The 17,146-nt window shown below is 50.2% G+C and overlaps 2 protein-coding genes across 2 annotated transcripts; one reads left to right on the top strand and one right to left on the bottom strand.

The window, feature by feature from the left end:
- The first annotated feature begins 945 nt into the window (after positions 1–945).
- On the top strand, positions 946–8,170 carry PSMD5 (proteasome 26S subunit, non-ATPase 5). The gene is made up of 10 exons (XM_054646201.2): positions 946–1,157; positions 1,330–1,474; positions 2,024–2,137; positions 2,919–3,047; positions 3,697–3,806; positions 4,159–4,301; positions 4,736–4,927; positions 5,119–5,228; positions 5,675–5,815; positions 6,296–8,170. Exons 1-10 carry the CDS (start codon positions 985–987, stop codon positions 6,551–6,553), a joined length of 1,515 nt encoding a protein of 504 aa, XP_054502176.2. The 5' UTR covers positions 946–984; the 3' UTR covers positions 6,554–8,170.
- An 898-nt stretch (positions 8,171–9,068) lies between these two features.
- On the bottom strand, positions 9,069–10,869 carry B3GALT9 (beta-1,3-galactosyltransferase 9). Its single transcript, XM_077189410.1, has 2 exons — positions 10,830–10,869; positions 9,069–10,207 (listed from the first exon to the last, which is right to left on the bottom strand). The coding sequence occupies exons 1-2, from the start codon at positions 10,867–10,869 to the stop codon at positions 9,069–9,071; spliced, it is 1,179 nt and encodes a 392-aa protein (XP_077045525.1).
- Positions 10,870–17,146: the final 6,277 nt, after the last annotated feature.

Here is a 17,146-nt window from a genome sequence, read left to right as displayed (position 1 = left end):
TTCCCTCCTCGCCAGCCCGCAGGACCCCCCTGTCTGTCACAGATTTATCTGGGGGATGGAATCCTGCGCAGAGCTGGAGGCACAAAGTTACAGGAGTTATCTGACAGCATCGGTTTGTTTGTAAAAGGTGAGAAAAGGAGGGGGTGACACGTTCTCCGCACCGGGAGCCGTCCCGGGCAGACACCGGGATGGGGCCGGCTGTTCCTGCGCTCTCGGGATCAGCGCTTTCCCTTCCCGAACACCACATAAACGCCGTTTATTGCAGTTTTGCCAAAAAAACGGCGACGCCGTGCACCGACCTCCGCCCCCGCTCAGGGGATGGAGACCGGCCATGCCGACGGGACCCCGCCCCCCTTCTCATTACCGGGACCCCGCCCCCCTTCTCATTACCGGGACCCCGCCCCCTTCTCATTACCGGGACCCCGCCCCCTTCTCATTACCGGGACCCCGCCCCCTTCTCATTACCGGGACCCCGCCCCCTTCTCATTACCGGGACCCCGCCCCCTTCTCATTACCGGGACCCCGCCCCCTTCTCATTACCGGGACCCCGCCCCCTTCTCATTACCGGGACCCCGCCCCCTTCTCATTACCGGGACCCCGCCCCCTTCTCATTACCGGGACCCCGCCCCCTTCTCATTACCGGGACCCCGCCCCCTTCTCATTACCGGGACCCCGCCCCCTTCTCATTACCGGGACCCCGCCCCCTTCTCATTACCGGGACCCCGCCCCCTTCTCATTACCGGGACCCCGCCCCCTTCTCATTACCGGGACCCCGCCCCCTCAGCGCACAGCCAATAGGGCGGAGCCAGGGGGGCGTGGCGCGCGGACATTTTGTTTACATTTTGCCAGACGCAAAGGGCGCCCTTAGCAACGGCGCGGCGGTTGCTATGGGCCACCCGAGTTCTCGCGAGATCCCCGCCCGGCGGTCGCTACGGGCGACGCGACTTCTCGCGAGACTCGCGGGAGAGGGCGGAGGCGGCCAAGATGGCGGAGGCGGCGGCGGAGCTGCTGGAGCGGGCGGCGCGGCGGGACGCGGCGCTGGAGGAGCTGCGGGCCCTGCGGGTCGCCGTGCAGGCCGTGCCGCTCGCCGCCCTCCGCTCCCGCCTCGCCGAGCACCACCTGAGGGCGCTCTTTGGCCTCCTCGCTGTCAATGACCGGTGAGCTGTGGCGCGGTGCCCCGGGCCTGCCCGGCCCCGCTGCTGTTCTCCCGGAGCGGGGTGGGGGGGTCCTGCCGCCTCCCCGGCTCATTCCTGGCCCTCTTTCGGGGCGGGAGGTGGCACAGTGATGCTCCTCTCCTCAAGGGCTGGCTTTTCTCTCCGTCCCTCCCAGGGAACAGGTGTCCGTGTGTGTTTCCATCCTGGAGAGGCTCCTGCAGGCCCTGGACCCCCTTTACGTGATCCAGAGCCTCAGGGAAGAGCTGCAGAAGGGCCTTTTCCACCCCGATGACTCCGTGAAGATCCTCACCATGTCCCAGGTACAGGCTTTCCTCCAGGAGATGGGTTTGTCCCCATCTGCTCTTTCCTGCCTTTGTGATAAAAGCAGGAATTGTGTCCTGCACTTGTGCCATTTGGGATAATTACTGTGCACTGGGTATAATGCTTTGTGATATGTCAATAATAATGTCCAAAACGTCGTCCTGACAAAAGCAGGTTGTGATTAAAAGTTCTGCCTGCCTAACATGTCCTGGTTAAAGCTTTCCAGGCCAGCAGATGATGGAAGAATTAAAATCAACAACATTTTGATATTCAGGATATTTTACACTATTGTGGAAACACCACATAGGCTGTGGGAGCTCGACACTTGCTGCATTAATTTCAAAGGAGAGGATTGTGGGATGTCGTGGTTTGGGGTGGATTTCTAGAAGTTCAGCTAAGAGCAGCTGCTCAGTGTTGTCCAATTGAGTTTTGATCCAAAAACCTCAAAAATTGTGACTCTGGTTTCTGTTCATCTGTTCCAGTGCTTGAGTATCCTTACAGTGGGAAGGAATTTGTTCTCATGTTGTTTTCTGTGTCTCTTTGATCAGGTTGGGAGGATTGTTGAGGACTCAGCTGCTGTCCCAGAGATTCTGCACAGCCCTGAGCTGATACAGCAAATCATAAACTGCATTGGTGGGGAGAAAATAGCAGTGGCCAAAGAGGTAAAGGTGCCTTTATTGTCCCATTCCTCTGCCAGCTGAGGTGGTTGAGTGGCAGTAAAAATGAGCTGTCATCAGTGAAAAGTGAATTATAATTAGAATTGTCTAGCTGTAGTTAAGTAGCTAATAAAGAACTAATACCATACAGTCTTGGATTTTCTTCTCTGTGTGATTTGTTCCTTTTTAATAATGTGAAAAACGCCAATCACTTGTTTTTAAAATTTTAAAAGTTTAATAGTAATAAAATGGTGATAAAAATAGTAATACAATTAGAGTAATAATAATTTGGACAATTTGAATTAGGACAGTATGAGACAACAGAAACAAAGAGTTACAGATGGCAGCACAAGCCTGAAAGAGGCCCCACGTTTACAGAGGATTAACCCTTAAAAGCAATAACCTGTTGCATATTCACACATCTCATAAATTATGCATAAATTCCATTCAAATACAGGATTCTGTCTGGTCAGTGTCAGCTTCTTCCTCTGAATCCTGATGGGAAGAAGATAATGGAGCAATAAATTCCCTTTCTCTAAGAGAGTCAGGTGTGCTGTGGCTGCTATCTCACTGCCAGTCCTTTCTTTAGAAAAAATTCTCCTACATAGCATAGTTTCTATTTTAACATTATGTTATAACCTAAAACTATATTTAACACACTACTTAAGAGAATTATTACAGCATTACTTTCTAACACAACACGTATAATATTCACTTTAATATTTGTGAAAAGCCAATCATAAAGCAGGCATTTTTCACAATAACAAGCTCCTGTTTTTGCTTGCAGGCCATCAAATCTCTGTCCAGGATAGCCCAGAGCCAGGAGGGGCTGGAGGCTCTGTTTGGGAGCAGCTTGCTGGGTGACCTGAGGAGGGTCATGGCCACCAGCGATGTCGTTCGCTACAGGGTCTATGAGGTACAGGGCACCTCCTCTGCTGCTCCTGCTCTCAGCCTGGCTTTTACTGCTTTTACATCATTGTTTCTCACTGATTCACCCGCTTTCCTTCATGTCTGTGTTGTACCCGAACTAGAAAGGAGTAGGGAGATGACATCATGAGAGCCCCCATGCTGCAAGAACTTCTCTTTCTCATTTCTTGGTGTAAAAGTGTGAATTGCTGTTCATTTTCTAATTTGTGGTGCCTAAGGCATCGGAAGGGCTACACAGAATCACTAAAGGCACCAGAAAGTATTTGTTTCTCTGAAAATAGAAGTAAAATAGTTAACTGTAGCCTCTTGATTTATGGATGTGAAGTGCTGCTAAGAGCTTTGGAGAGATGCCAGCTGTCAGTCTTGAGACGTTTGGCAAAGGAGGAATAACACAATTTAATCATTCTAGAGCTTAATGGGGATAGCACAGGAGGAGCTGATTGTGAATAGAGATCAAATGCATGTGCTGGAAACTTGGAACTCTTTATGAAGTTGCTTCAGGCAGACATTTGGGTTAATGATAAAAATGTGATTAATTCCGTATTTAATATATGTAAGGGTAATTAGCAGAGAAGATGTATTTGGCTGTTACAGTGAATTATAATGTTTTTATAAACTGTCCTTTTGCTTTTATTTAGTTAATTGTGGAGATTTCATCAGTGTCAGCAGAGTCTCTGAATTACTGTGCCAGCAGTGGGATAGTGTCTGAGTTAATTGGGGAGCTGACTGGAGAGGATGTGCTGGTCAGGTATGTTGGTGAGTTTGCTAAGGACATTTCCACCATTGTTAAATCTCTAACAAATGTATTTGTGTGTGTTTCTGTAAAAAGAAAAACGCTGTACCTGCCTCTCCTTAAACTGTCTTGGGTGTCAAATAGTTCATACCTTAATGGAGTGATAATTACCGTGTGTAGCTGCAGCAGAAACACTTCAAGCCCTTTCCCAGATCTAAAGAGATGAATGAGCTGAACTATTGGGATCATTTGGGTTTCTTTGCTAGGCTTGTGTCTTATGGGTGTGGTTTCTTTTTCTTAATCACTGAGTGCTTCAAGCCCCACTCAAACAAACCAAAATCCCTGGGTTTTTTTTTTGGTGTTGCAGGGCCACGTGCATCGAGATGGTGACAGCGCTGGCCCACAGCCCCCAGGGCCGGCAGTACCTGGCCCAGCAGGGAGTGATCGACAGGATCTCCAACATCATCCTGGGGGCACAGTCTGACCCCTTCTCCAGCTTCTACCTGCCAGGTGCCGCCTGAATTCCTCCTTGCCAGGCTTTGCTGCTTGGGTTAAATTGGCAGCACTGCCAAGCCTCTCTGCTGAAAGCTCAGGGGAAATTTTGGGAATTAGATTGTCCCTCAGCACTTTTTAAATATCCAGTATTGTACATATCCAGTCTGAAGGATGTTCCTCAGTAAGATCTGGGCAGGCTGTGCTGTAGCTTTAAAGTTTGTGTTATTGTAGCCTTTTTTAGGAGTACAAACATCATGAATTAAGCAACAGTCAAAATATTTGGCTTGTTGCTTAGTTCTGTCTTTATTTTGAGCTTTTTACCAACACTATTCAGCCTTAATACCACATGTTTAGGAACAAATCAGTCTCACATTAATGTACATTTAATTTTGCCACTGCTGAAGTTGCTGTTTTCCCACTCAATGCTTTTTTTGGTCTTGTTTTCTCAGGATTTGTTAAATTTTTTGGCAATCTGGCTGTTGTGGACAGTCCCCAGCAGATCTGTGAGCGCTACCCTGTCTTTATGGAAAAAGTCTTTGAAATGGCAGAAAGTCAGGATCCAACCATGATTGGAGTGGCTGTGGACACACTGGGAATCCTGGGATCAAATGTGGAAGGCAAACAGGTTTTACAGAAAACCAGTTAGTATTTTCTTTATTTAATAATACTTGATAATATAAATTGAATATGAATTGGTTTGGGGTGATACAGAAAGGAATTGAAAAAAATATTCACTTACCTAATGAATAAATTTATAATGTAACTGTTGGGTAACTATTCCTGTAGAGATCTGGCTGAATTAATTAAAAGCACTTTGTTTTTGTTTTGAAAGGAAGTAGATTTCAAAATCTCTTAAGCAAAATAGGGCACCAGGCCAAGAATGCCCCCACCGAGTTACGGCTCCGGTGCTTGGATGCCATTTCATCCCTGCTTTACTTGCCTGTAAGTTGGGCTTTTTGTCTTTGGTTTTTCTTTAAATCTCCAAGAATGGAATCCTCACACACCTCAGTAACTGTGAGAGACGTTTTGCAGCCTCTAGGTTGGGTGGCAGTTGTGCTTTCAGTGTTCTGAGCCATTGATTTACTGGTTTGAAATTGCCTGATTGGTTTGCTAAAGGTTTGGGTTTGTTTGTAAGGTGCCAGGTGTTCTGAAATGTTAATAAGAGATGAAGTCAAGATTTCATTGATGAGGGGGTGAGAGTAAGCAGGTTCATATCCTTGTGCTCAGAGGGATAGGGGCAAACTGCTCCAGTCCCTGTGGTCTTTGGATCCAGGGAACTGAGTTAAGAGTGTAGCTCTAAAGGGGTGATTAAACCATTTGAACACATCCCAAAAACCTGAAAGCTTTTCATAATCCTAATCAAACTCTCATTTTTGTGATTTATGCAGCCAGACCAGCAGACAGAAGACCTTTTAAGAATGACTGAATCCTGGTTCACATCCTTGTCCAGTCAGCCCCTGGAGCTGTTCAGGAGCATCAGCACTCAGCCATTCCCTGATCTCCACTGTGGGGCTCTACGGGTGTTTACTGTGAGTGCTTTTGGTTTGAAACATCAGGGGGGGACTTGTGGTGCCATTCACTCTCAGATTTATTTATTTCTTTAAAGTGAAGGAATTCAGCTTCTAGTTGAAGTGGTCAGAAAAAGGCCTTTTTCCTCAGGCCCCACTTGGCTTCCCCATTTAAATGATGCAGCAGACAGATCATGTCTGTAATGCTAATTTTTTAATAAATTGGAGAGGGGGGGGGAAAAAAGGCAAGAGCTGTGCTCTAAGGTGCTGCCTCTCTAGCAGAGGCACTGCTGTGATAATTCCCTCAAAACTTTGAAGATAAGCACTGAGCTCTACTTGTTCTCCAGTGTTAAACCCTGCTGCTTGATTTGAGTGGTGGTTTCTTACTTAATTTCTTACTTAATTTCTCCTGTTCCTTGTCCCTGTACTAAAACCCTACTGTGTAACTGCTTTTTTAAAAACGTTCCCCCCACCTCTCACATCTTTTGTCTTCCTGCTCAGGCCATTGCAAATCAACCATGGGCCCAGAAGCTGATGCTGAGCAGCCCAGGGTTTGTGGAGTACGTTATGGACAGATCTGTGGAGCCTGACAAAGCTTCAAAGGATGCAAAATATGAACTGGTGAAGGCCCTGGTGAACTCCAAAACCATTGCAGAGATCTTTGGCAATCAGTACTACCTGAGGCTCAGGGCTTACCTGCTCGAGGGCCCCTATTATGTTAAAGCAGCTTCTACTACAGCTGTGGAAGGAGCAGAATAATGTCCTTGGTGTCTGGGGTGCCCCTCTTGCAGAACACAGTCCTGGCACAGGTGTTGAGGTACAAGGTGTAAAAACTCTCCACACTGGAGGTGTCTCTTTAAAGGAGTGTGAAGATATTTTGACTCTATTTGGAGTGAGTCAGGAGAGTAAATTAAAGGTTGTTTGGTATTTCCCCCTAAAATGTCATGGCAGAAGTTCCCTGTGTGCTTCATGAGGCAGGTAACCCAGGTGAGCACTTAGCAGCTGCTGACTTTGTTTTATTTGGCAGAATTTATCAGTGTTTGTTTAAATTGTTCTTGGGTCTGGATTTTCTATTGTGTTTTATCAGTAGGTTACAGTTCAGTTAAAAAAAAAAAAAACACCAAAACACCTCAAGGTTTGTAACCTCAGATGCTGCCATAATTTATATTCTTTTTTAATTCCTTTTTTTACCTGCCAGAGTTGGCACTTGCATGGAACACTGTGTTCTGTCAGAATCCTGTTGCTGAGTAAGTGACACTGTCCACATGAGGGAGTATGGACTGGATTCTCTTGTTTTCAACTTGCTGGATGTGAGTCTTGCTGGAATAAATAATCCTAAATATTGTTTACATTTTCTGCTGAGGATTTAAAAAGAAAAAAAAAAAAAGAAGTTTTTAGCCCTTTTAAAAACAAATCATTGCACTCTGTAGGGATCAAACCCACCAGGGAGCTCTGTGTCCCTGGTTGGCTGTGCTGTGGGGTGGCAGCTCAGTTTAGTGGCTGGAGCACTACAAGGCCTCTTCAGAACCAAATCTTGAATTGTTTACACTATTTTTTAACAGAGATAGAATTTTTAAAGTGTTGAAGAAATGTGGTATTTTAGTTACCTGAGTTAGATCATTGAAAGGGATAAGAACACGGAGCTCTTGTGTGAAGGGAGTGGATGAAGTGGGAGTATGGAAATGTGGCATCTTAGGAACCTGGAATCTTCTTTTGCAGACGTCAGAGCTGTGGCAGGGAATCAGGAGTGGCTGGGCACTCCATGGCATGTGGTGTGTCTTTGCCCATAAACAGACCACAGGCTGCTTCCTATCAAAGCCTTGTATTCTTTTTGTTGAGGCAGAGCAGAATAAAACAAGAAATTACTGCTCTGGGGCTTCTTTTAGTCAAGTGTGACTGTGGGGAGTCCTGCCCCCGTGTCCCTGTGCTGCCTGGGGAAGCAGCAGGGTCTGTCCTGCAGGAACTGTGGCTTTGCCTGCCAAAAATTGCTGCCAGGAGAGCTCAGAGGAGCTGGGGGAGATCCCTTTGTGTTTGCTAAGCTGTCTAAATGCAGGTGAGGTGCCTTGTTGCCCAAGATGTCCCTGAGTTGTCATCCTGCATCCCAATGCTGCTGCTTTTACCCTAAATGTGCCCAATAAAGATCTGCCAGTGAGAAATGCACTGCAGTGTCTCATGGAGCTTCATGGATCCTGCATCCAGCAAACACATGAAAGCACTAAAAAGGAAATAAAGGAATGTACAAGTCCTTAGCTTGCTCTTGTTCTGGGCAGTTCAGCTCTGTTATTTTTGGTGGCTTTGTGTGCTGGTGCCTCTGTACGAGCCATATGCTGAAATGTCAGTAAAAGAAATCAATATATAAACCTGTTCTGCAATTCATGAGCCTCTTCCATGTGTGTTTTCAGCTGGTGCTTTTGAAGGCTACTCTGTGTGCTGAGTATTTAGCATCTGCTTTGCATGGTACATTTGCCAAAGACAATATTTTAGAATGTGCAGAGATGCCAAACAAGGGGATTTTTTTTATGTATACACATATGCTTTATTTTGTTGAGCTTTGAGCTCAGAGTTGATTGATTAATTGATCACTTTCCCCTTATTACTCAGAGGCAGTTCCCTGGCCATGCTGTACATTGCCATATGGATTACATGCTGCTGCTGTATCTGATGTAAATGACAATTTTGAAGTGTGTTGTTTTTGTCACCCCCCCTTAAAGTAACAGGTGGAAATAATTGAGGAAAACCACAAAATAGAATGCTGGAGAACTGAGGTAACATGCTGAACATTTGGTTTAAAAAACCCAAAAATCCCAAACCAAACCTTGTAATTTGATGGATGTTAACAAACAGCGTTACTTGAGGAATTTCCATGATGGCTCAGTGTCTGTTCCTGCTGGAGCTGCTCTGTTTCTCTCTGAACCAGCCTGCTCAAAACCAGCTCCTTTTGTGGATGGAAAGCTTCCCCTTTGTTCCAGAATTCTTTGGAAGTAGGTGATGCCTCACTCATATAAAAAAGGAGTTTTGAAGACTCAAAAATCTGAAAAACCTTGGATATAGACAAGTCTGTTGGAATACTCTTTTTTACTTCCATGCATGCACTTGTAGGTACTTAGAGAGGCAGAGGACATCCAGTTCTGCTCTGTCACACTGTAACAGTGAGAATTCATTTGCTGCTGAAGGGAAAAGAGCAAACTTTGGGAGGGCATCCTTTGTACTGAGTGTTAACAGGATAACACAGCTGATGAAAGAAAATCCAGCCTCTTCTTGCAGGAGTTAAACATTAATTGACAAAATGAAGGAGCTCATTTTTTATCCTATCCAAGTTGAACTGTTTGAACTTATCAATGTAGGTCAGAACCTTGCAGGACACCAGGCTGTAGTAGGTTTCCAGTAAGGAACAATCCTCCCCATCGCTCGTTTCCTTCCAGTCCTTAAATAGCTCGTCCTCTCTCATGTCAGAAGAGGTGAAAATGAATTTATAGCAGCAGGGGTTGTAGCTGATGTGCCTGTCCCCAGCGAAGCGGGAGCTGTGCCTGGCACTGATGCCAGCCCTCTTGGCACAGATCCCTACAAAGGCAGCAGGGGGCAGTGCCAGGGGCACCTCCCTGGCAGCCACGAAAACCTTGCGAGCCACGTCCTGGGACATGAGGAAAGCGCTGCCGTGGCAGAAATCCGGGTAGAACTCCTGGGGGTACTGATGGACGGGGACAAAGCCGGGGCTCTGGGGGTCCCTGTCAGGCACTGCACGGTGAACCACCCTGCCCAGGTAGATGTCCTCCTGCTGGGTTAGGCTCAGCAGGTACCCAGCCAGGCTGGCAACACCCACAAACACGTCCTGGGCTGTGTGAAGGATGTACCTGGCACGGGGACAGGAAATCACCGTCCACTCCACGCTCATCAGCATCTTCTGTGTCTGTGTCTGGGGGGAATCGATGAAACTGCCTTCAATCATGTCTCTGTGCCTTTGAGCCTCCTCCTGGATCTCCAGCTGGGTGCTTGCTGAGGCTGCCTTCCCTACAGCAAACACAGTGAGCACACTGTAACCCCTGGAGGCCGAGCTGTTGCCCCAGGTCTGCCTGATGGCGTCGCGCCTTGTCCTGTTCTCCGGGCTGCTGCAGACAACAATGAGCAGAAATATCTCCTGGTTGGAGCAGGTCACTGCACTGCTGCTGCTGTAAGAGAGGTTGGCCTTCAGAGGATCCAGATCCAGCTGCCTGGCCCTGTCCCTGATCTCCAGAGCCTTTGCATCGGTGTAAGAGAGAGGCAGGGAGTGCAGGAAGTATTGCTCCAGTAAATCTGCCCCGAAGAGCAGCACGTGGAAGAGCAGCACATTGCAGAGGATGAAGCACCACTGGTGTGTGCGGAGCCTGCAGAGCGTCAGCTGGGGAACAGCAACGTGGACACTGAATTCTGCTGCCTCTCAACCCAGGGGATTTCCCTCAGTTTACAATATAGCCATGCAAAGCAATCACAGCCCCTAGACCGTGCTCTTTGTATTATGAGTGAGGCTTTTTTTCTCCTAGAAACTTAAGAAATCTACTGGAGGCACAGTGAGATCCCAAACTGAGAAGGATGTTACCGTGTTGGAAGCTCCTCTCTGTGCATCCATGTGTGGAAATACTGAAATATAACTTGCTATGAATAATTTTTGACTATTTTTAACCTGTTACTGAAGGCTTGAGGTGCCCCTTAATATGTCCTTGAAGGAGAACTTTTGCTATTTGGCCTGACACTGCCCTATGAAAGCTATTTGGCCTGACACTGCCCTATGTCAGGGTTAGAATCCAGAGGGAAAGGCCGGGTTGGATGGGGCTTGGAGCAACATGGGAAAGTAGAAGGGAGTGGAATGCAATGATCTTTAAGGTCCCTTCCACCCCCAATCCTGTGAAAGCTGTGAGGGGCTGCAGCACTTACCTGCATGGTGCTGGGAGCTGTCCCTGCAGCAGGGGCTCTCAGGGCAGTGGCTCCTGGCTCTGGCTGTATCTGGGTCTGCAGGATCCAGTTACTGCCCAGTACCTGCAGCCTGTGGCTTCCACCTCACCTGCCTGGGCACGGGAAAGATGATCCCCAAGGCTGATCATGTTGCAGGCACATAAAACACAAAGCTAACAAAACCCTGGCCTTGCCCTTCTTTAATTTCTGGCACTCTGAGGAATAAGTGAAGCAAATTCTGGGGCTCACTTGCTCAGAGGAACCCCCGGTACTGCTGAGTCTGTCCTTGACCTGCTGGCCCTGGGGCTTGTGTTTGTCACAGCTGTGCCATTGTGCTGTTGGTCCCCCAGTCTGGGGCAGTTGCTGGGCTCTCTGCATCTCCTGAGCTGGAGCTTTGGGGTGGGAACTTGTGGGTTTGCCCTGTGTGGGGTGGTGGAGGCCACCCCGGGGCCGTGGGTGCTGCTGGGCCCTGGGGCTCTCCTGGGCAGGCTCTGCCTTGGGCTGCTCCGTGTGTTGCTGTTGGCTCAGCCCTGGCTGTGCTGGAGCCACGGGGGCTGGGGAGCCACAGGGGCCTGGAAGTGCTGCAGGGGGAAGTGCCAAAGACACCACAAACAGGATGGAGCTGTCAGCAGGGGACAGTTGGCTTTGGCAGTGGGGCTGGGGAGCACTGAGGGGAGAGGGGCTTTGGGATCCCAGCAGGGCAGGGCAGGGTTGGGTGCTGGCAATGCTGCTGTTTGAGGGGAGGGTTGGGGTGCTCAGCCTTGTGGGAGCTCCAGCCTCCTTGGGAGAGCAGGGAGATCATGGTTTCTTTTTAATTCTGAGATTTCTCAGAGGTCAGGGTGCGTTTCTGTTCTGCATCCTTGGGTGAAAGGAGAGCACAGCACTGCTCTGGTTTGTCTTGGCTGGACCATTGCAAGGCTCCCTGCAGCATCCTCAGGGCAGCCTGGATTAGCCCAATGTCCCAGGCATATGGAGAAGAGCTTTGATTTCTGCCTTGAGGGGTCCAGGGTTAATCCCCAGCTCTGGCTGAGCTGCTCAGCTCTCCCAGCTGTGTTGATAGAGGGAACAGAGGAATTACAGAAGAAGCCAGGTTCCCAAAATCTGCTCACAGCTTAGAAGTGCATCTTACCCCACTGAAAAACCCCAAAACACTCACACTGTGCAAGTCCCAGCGTGGATTTCTGCTTCAGGCTCTCCAAAAAGAGGGAAAACTTCCCCAGGGCTCATGTGGCAGCTGGGCCACAGCTTCATCCAGCCCAGCCTCACACTCTGCAGTCCTCACAGAAGTTGTGCTTTGAAGCTGGGTGAGCTGTCAGCACGGGAAGTGTCAGTTAAATGTGTGCCCTGAAATAAAAGGCTAATAAGGGAAATTTTTTTCATGTACAATAATTCAGCTCTGCAACTCCAGATACCCATTCTGGGGGGAAAAAAAATCCTTCTTTGAAGATATTCTGTCTCCAGCTGAATAATTTAATTAGCAAATAAATACCAGCGTTTGAAACCTCTTACATTAAAAATGGAATATCTTTAGAATAATAAAATAATAGTAATAATAAGCCCCACGTGTGTATCATCCCTGCTGCAATTAGGCCCAGCGTGGTGCTGGCAGCCCTGCTGAAGCCATTCCTTTAGCACTGCTCTGTGGTGGCAGCAGCACCTTTGATACCCAATATATAAAATTAACACTCCCCAACCCCAGCCAGGGCACAGGCAGCTCCTGGATGTGGGTTTTTATTTTTCCACAGAGCCTGGTGGAGTCCCACTGGGAGAAAGCTGAGGAGCAGCAAGGCAAGGACTGCTGAGGGGGAAAATGAGGGAGTCCCTGAGCTCCAGGAGGTTTGCCTGGGGGTGATCCCTCCATCACCTCTAGCCCCAGGTTTCAGGCAAACACAACACCAGCAGCTCATGTGTGACCTTATCTCACTTTTCAGGAGGGTGAAGTGAAGCTCGTTTGGGGAATCTTCACTCCCAGGGAGATCCAGGAGTTTCCTGGAGAGGAATGAATGCAGGACCCTGGAATGGCTGCAGTCAGGTCAGTGGGGATGGGAACCCTGTTCCTAAGCTGCACTGAGACCCTGCATAGTCCTGGGAGTGTAAATTAGGCAGTCAACCAGGAGAGCAGATTTTCCTGAGCCACAGGGCTGGAATTTGCTGTCTGTGAGATGTTTTCACGTTTTCATTAAATTTTATGTCCATGAAAAACCTCATTACAGGAGCAGGGATGTAACACTGAGCAGCTTGAGCTGCCCTAAAGCTGTGAGTGCTCAGACTGAAGGATGTTTGTGTTTGATTTTTTGGAGAGCACTTATTTTGTGATACCCAAAGGTCAAAGCAGAGCTGCCAGGAGGGTGGTGGGAGAAGCTGTTGAGCAGGAGGAGCTCAGGGCAGGCAGTGGGTGCAGCCCAACCTGCAGCTCCTTAAAACATCTCCTAAAGCCTCCTGGCTTCCCTCCCAGTGCTGGGAACATTTGGAAGGGGGAGCAGAGCCTGGCTTCCCTCAGCTCTGCTCCACTTCACTTTGTGAAAATGCGAAGGCTTTGGATGACGCAGCGTTCTCAGGAGATGGAGCAGGCGAGGGGGGATGGATGGGACTGATGGATGGGGAAAATCCAGAGAAAATCAGGTTTCCCAATATGAATTTGTTCAAATGTGGAAGCTTGAGCTCAGCCTGCCCTAGATGCTCTTCTGGGCATCCTCTCTGTGCCCACCATGGTGCCCATGATGCTCTCAGGCTCTTCCCAAAGCCAGCTTGATCCCCACAGGCAGGTTTGCAAATTTTCACTTGCTGCCTCCTGCTCCAGGGCCAGCTCAGAACCCCTCTAGGAACCCCCCTGGCACAACATCCCTTTCCACAAGGCGTTCCCTGTGCTCTCAAGGATTCACTTGTCTGATTCTAGGGCTCAGAGATGCCCCTTGTCAGCCCAGCAGTCCCCAGCCAGGATGCTCTGGGAGCACCCAGCACTCCCAGGTTCCCAGTGTGTTTTGGATGCTGCACAAAGGATCCCCTTTATTCCAACCTGCCTTTTGCAGCTTCACCAGCACACACAGTCCTGAGAGCACGAGGGGCTGCAGAGGGACCTGTCTGGTTTTTAATAACAGCATCAGTTGCAATAAATAGAGATGGCTGTTTAGGTCTTAGTCACCTAATAGCAATGTTTGTGCTTGAAGACATGATTCAGCTCTTGCAGGCAGTTCTTCACCTCACATTCTCCATGGGGTTTGGGAAATGATGGAAGAAGAGGCTTTGTAAGAGTTCTACAGTGTGTGTTTCACTTGTCACTTGATATTTAATGTCCCTTTGGGCATTAAATAAAAGTAGGAAGCTGAAAACCGAGCCAGCAAACCTGAGCACTGACACAGCAGACAAACATCTCTGTGGCTCCCAATGTGCAGATGAAGGTGTCTTTGCTTCTGATTTAATGGCTCAGTTGATGAGACTAAATCCATGTCTTTATAGCCAAGCTTCCTGCATTCTTCTTTTTGTTTTGCATACATCAGTCTAGGAGTTACAGAGCTCTCTCCTTTTTTATGGTAAGTTTGATTATTCCTTCTTGAGATTACTGACAGCTTTGACAATTCCCTACCTCTGCATTCCTGGGTAACATTCCCGGGTAACGACAGCCTCAGCCCCCTGTGTGTTCTGCAAGTGCTGCACTCAGCCTCGGGAACGCTGAGGAGTTTAACAAGAGCTGAGTGGAAAGAGCAAAACTTGTGTGAAACGCTGAGTTGTGAGGCCACAGGGCCGAGCAGGTTCCCCAAGTGCTCTCCCTGCCAAGATGTCAACTTGACACTAAAGCTGCTTACTTTGCAGTGGGCCTGAAGTTTCCTTGTTGTTATTAATTCTCAGACTGTGCCATGTGAGTTGCTTTTTTGATGGTTTTTTGGTGCTTTTTGCCTTGTCCTTTCATTCCCTGCAGGCTGTATCTGTGCCTGGCAAATGGAGATTCTCATGAAATTCATTTGACACGCACAACATCCGCAGCGTCGGAGTCTCGGCGCGGGCTCTGCTCTGATTAAATTCACTCCACGCTCTGACAACATTTCCAGCTGGGAGCAGATCTGGTGTTGCTGTTCCTGACGCCTGTGGCTGCTCTGCCCTGCACTGGGCATTTCTCCTGTGAGAAATGGGAGAAGTTTCAGCTGGAGCATTTCTCCTGGGCACCTCCTCGCCCTGGGGTGATGCACCCAAAAAGGCAAAGCTTGCCCAAGGTCGTGGGGGGAAACAGGAGCTGGATGCAGCTCCTGGGGCTCAAGTGACGCCCCAGCCCACCCTCTCCAGGTGCTGGATGGATCCAGCTGTGCTCCCGGTGGTGCCCCAGGGCTGGGGAGGGGCTGCAGCCCCCCAGGCACGGCCGAGGCTCCCGCTGGTGGGGCTGTGCCCATCGCCCTCCTGGCAGGGTTATCAGGGGGTGCAGCCGGACAGGGACCCCCCTGACACGAACCCCTGGAGCCCTGTGCATCGCTGGACACGATGATGTGCTCTGTGCATGACGACTTTCTCTGGCTCCTGCCTCTGACTCATCCCACTGGTGCCTCCCACAGGTTTATTTATTGTTCTCCCAGACGCAGGAACAGCAGAGTTGAGTCTCCCTGCCCTGTGCCAGGCCCCTCCTCGGGCAGCTGGGCTGGGATCTGTCAGAGCAGCCTTCAGCAGGGCCTTCCCCTGCTCCCAGCCCTGGGGGTTCTCAGACAGGGGCTTTGCCTTCCCTGGGAGCCCCCCTGTGCTGCCCCCCGAGCCTGGAGAGCAGAGAGCAGAGAGCTCTGTGTTCACACACAGCTCCCAGCTGTGGAAACAGCACTCGGGGTGTGCTGCTCATCCCCTGCCCGGGCAGAGAGCAGCTCCTGCTGAGAGTGTGCTCTCCTGCTCAGGGGCTGGCAGAACCAGCCCCACTCTGCCATTCAAACTCCAGCATTTGGATGGGGATGTCCTCTTCTTCTGGCTCTTTCTCTTTCATTTTTCATTTCTCTCAGCATCTGACTGTTTTAAATAATTCCTCCCCCACGCCTGTGTTATCACCCAGCATGTCAATACGCTGCTGTGCCACCCACCCCTCTCCTCGCCGAGCTGCACGTTGACACTTTGCACCAGATAATGTGAGGCAATTAGTGAATGGAGAATAACCTTCCCACTTCAAAGCAGGATGGGCTGGGAAGCATCACACGGGTGGATTGCACGGGGAGCATTAATTGCTTTTCTCTCCAGTGACTCCTGGTGTAGGAGAGTCCATATGGAGAGAGAGGAGGAGGAAGGGATGCTGCGGGAGAAACAAAGTCTGCGGTGCTGGGGAGAAGCGCAAAGCCCAGCGCATCCGAGCGGGGGCACTTCCCTCTGATCCGGGGGCTGTGGCACGGCGGGGGCTGCGGATCCGCCCCGTCCCGTGGATCCCACGGGCCCGTGCGAGGGTGGGGGACCCGGGCTCAGCGGGTCGGAGGGAAACCAAAGCTCTGTGAGCAGCGGGACCCCAGCATGGCTGGTGTCACCTTGCCCGGGTGGCACTGAAGCGCTCGGGTGACTGAGGTGGCGCTCTGCACAAAGCACGAGGGGCTGTGCGGCCGCTGTGGGAGCAGTTCCTTTATTGGGGTATCTGCTCACCAGCGCAGCGCCGGGATCCCAAAAATGGCACCACAGCGAGTTACCCAGTGCCCACACAACGGCCTGGGCTCGGAGAGAGGAGCGAAGAAAAAGGCAAAAAGGAGAGGAGTGGAGTGGAGCCGAGCGGGGGCAGAACGCGCTGCCTGTGCCGGGGGTGCTCAGTGGAAACCTGCTCGGAGCCGCTCACATCTGCGAGGGGACGCGGCTTTGGGGCACTTCACATTTGGCCACATCATTGCTGGTGGCACCTCCTGGCACATGGGGCTGAACTTGGCCGGGAGGCACCTTGGAGCCCATCCCGTTAACCCTTTCCTGGAGGCGGCCGGCTCGTTTCCAGGCTGCCCGCGCTGTGCCTGGCTCGGGGCCATTCCCCAGCGGGGCCGTGTTTTTGCAGCAGGGCCCCCCGGGAGGATCAACGCTGCCGGCCCGGCCGCGCAGCACGGCACAGGAATGGCCGGGGCTTGGCCGCGCTGTTGGCTTTCGGCACAACCCCGAGCGAGGCGCAGCAGCGCTCAACACAAATATTTGTGTGGGTAGTGGAAAAAAAAAATCCGACCAAATAAAAAAAAAAAAGGAAATAAAAAAGAAAAGAAAGGAAAGGAAAAAGGAGAAGAGAGGAGAAAGGAAAGGAAGAAAGGAAAGGAAAAAGGGGAAGGGAGGAGAAAGGAAAGGGAAAATGACGGGGAAAAGATAGGGGAAAAGGAGAGAAAAAGGAAAATAAAGCAAGCAAGCCGCCCGAAGGTCGTGCTGGCAGAGGCCAGAGGCGAAGGGACGCGGCCCGGGTTGCTGTCCCAGCCCGGGGGTGGCGGGGGCCGGGGCGCGGCCGGCGGAGGC

This window comes from Agelaius phoeniceus, chromosome 21 (genome assembly GCF_051311805.1).
Source record: "Agelaius phoeniceus isolate bAgePho1 chromosome 21, bAgePho1.hap1, whole genome shotgun sequence".
NCBI lineage: Eukaryota > Metazoa > Chordata > Aves > Passeriformes > Icteridae > Agelaius > Agelaius phoeniceus.
The sequence above is the reverse complement of the archived record's forward strand: the minus strand, read 5'-3'. Positions and strand labels throughout refer to the sequence as shown.

Coding starts and splice junctions, on each gene's coding strand:
- PSMD5 (XM_054646201.2), top strand. CDS start 985: ATGGCGGAGGCGGCGGCGGAGCTGCTGGAGCGGGCGGCGCGGCGGGAC. Junction 2,138..2,918: donor AAATAGCAGTGGCCAAAGAG/GTAAAGGTGCCT, acceptor TTTTGCTTGCAG/GCCATCAAATCTCTGTCCAG. Junction 4,928..5,118: donor ACAGGTTTTACAGAAAACCA/GTTAGTATTTTC, acceptor TTGTTTTGAAAG/GAAGTAGATTTCAAAATCTC.
- B3GALT9 (XM_077189410.1), bottom strand. CDS start 10,869: ATGATCAGCCTTGGGGATCATCTTTCCCGTGCCCAGGCAG. Junction 10,208..10,829: donor TCTTTCCCGTGCCCAGGCAG/GTGAGGTGGAAG, acceptor CCCTGGGTTGAG/AGGCAGCAGAATTCAGTGTC.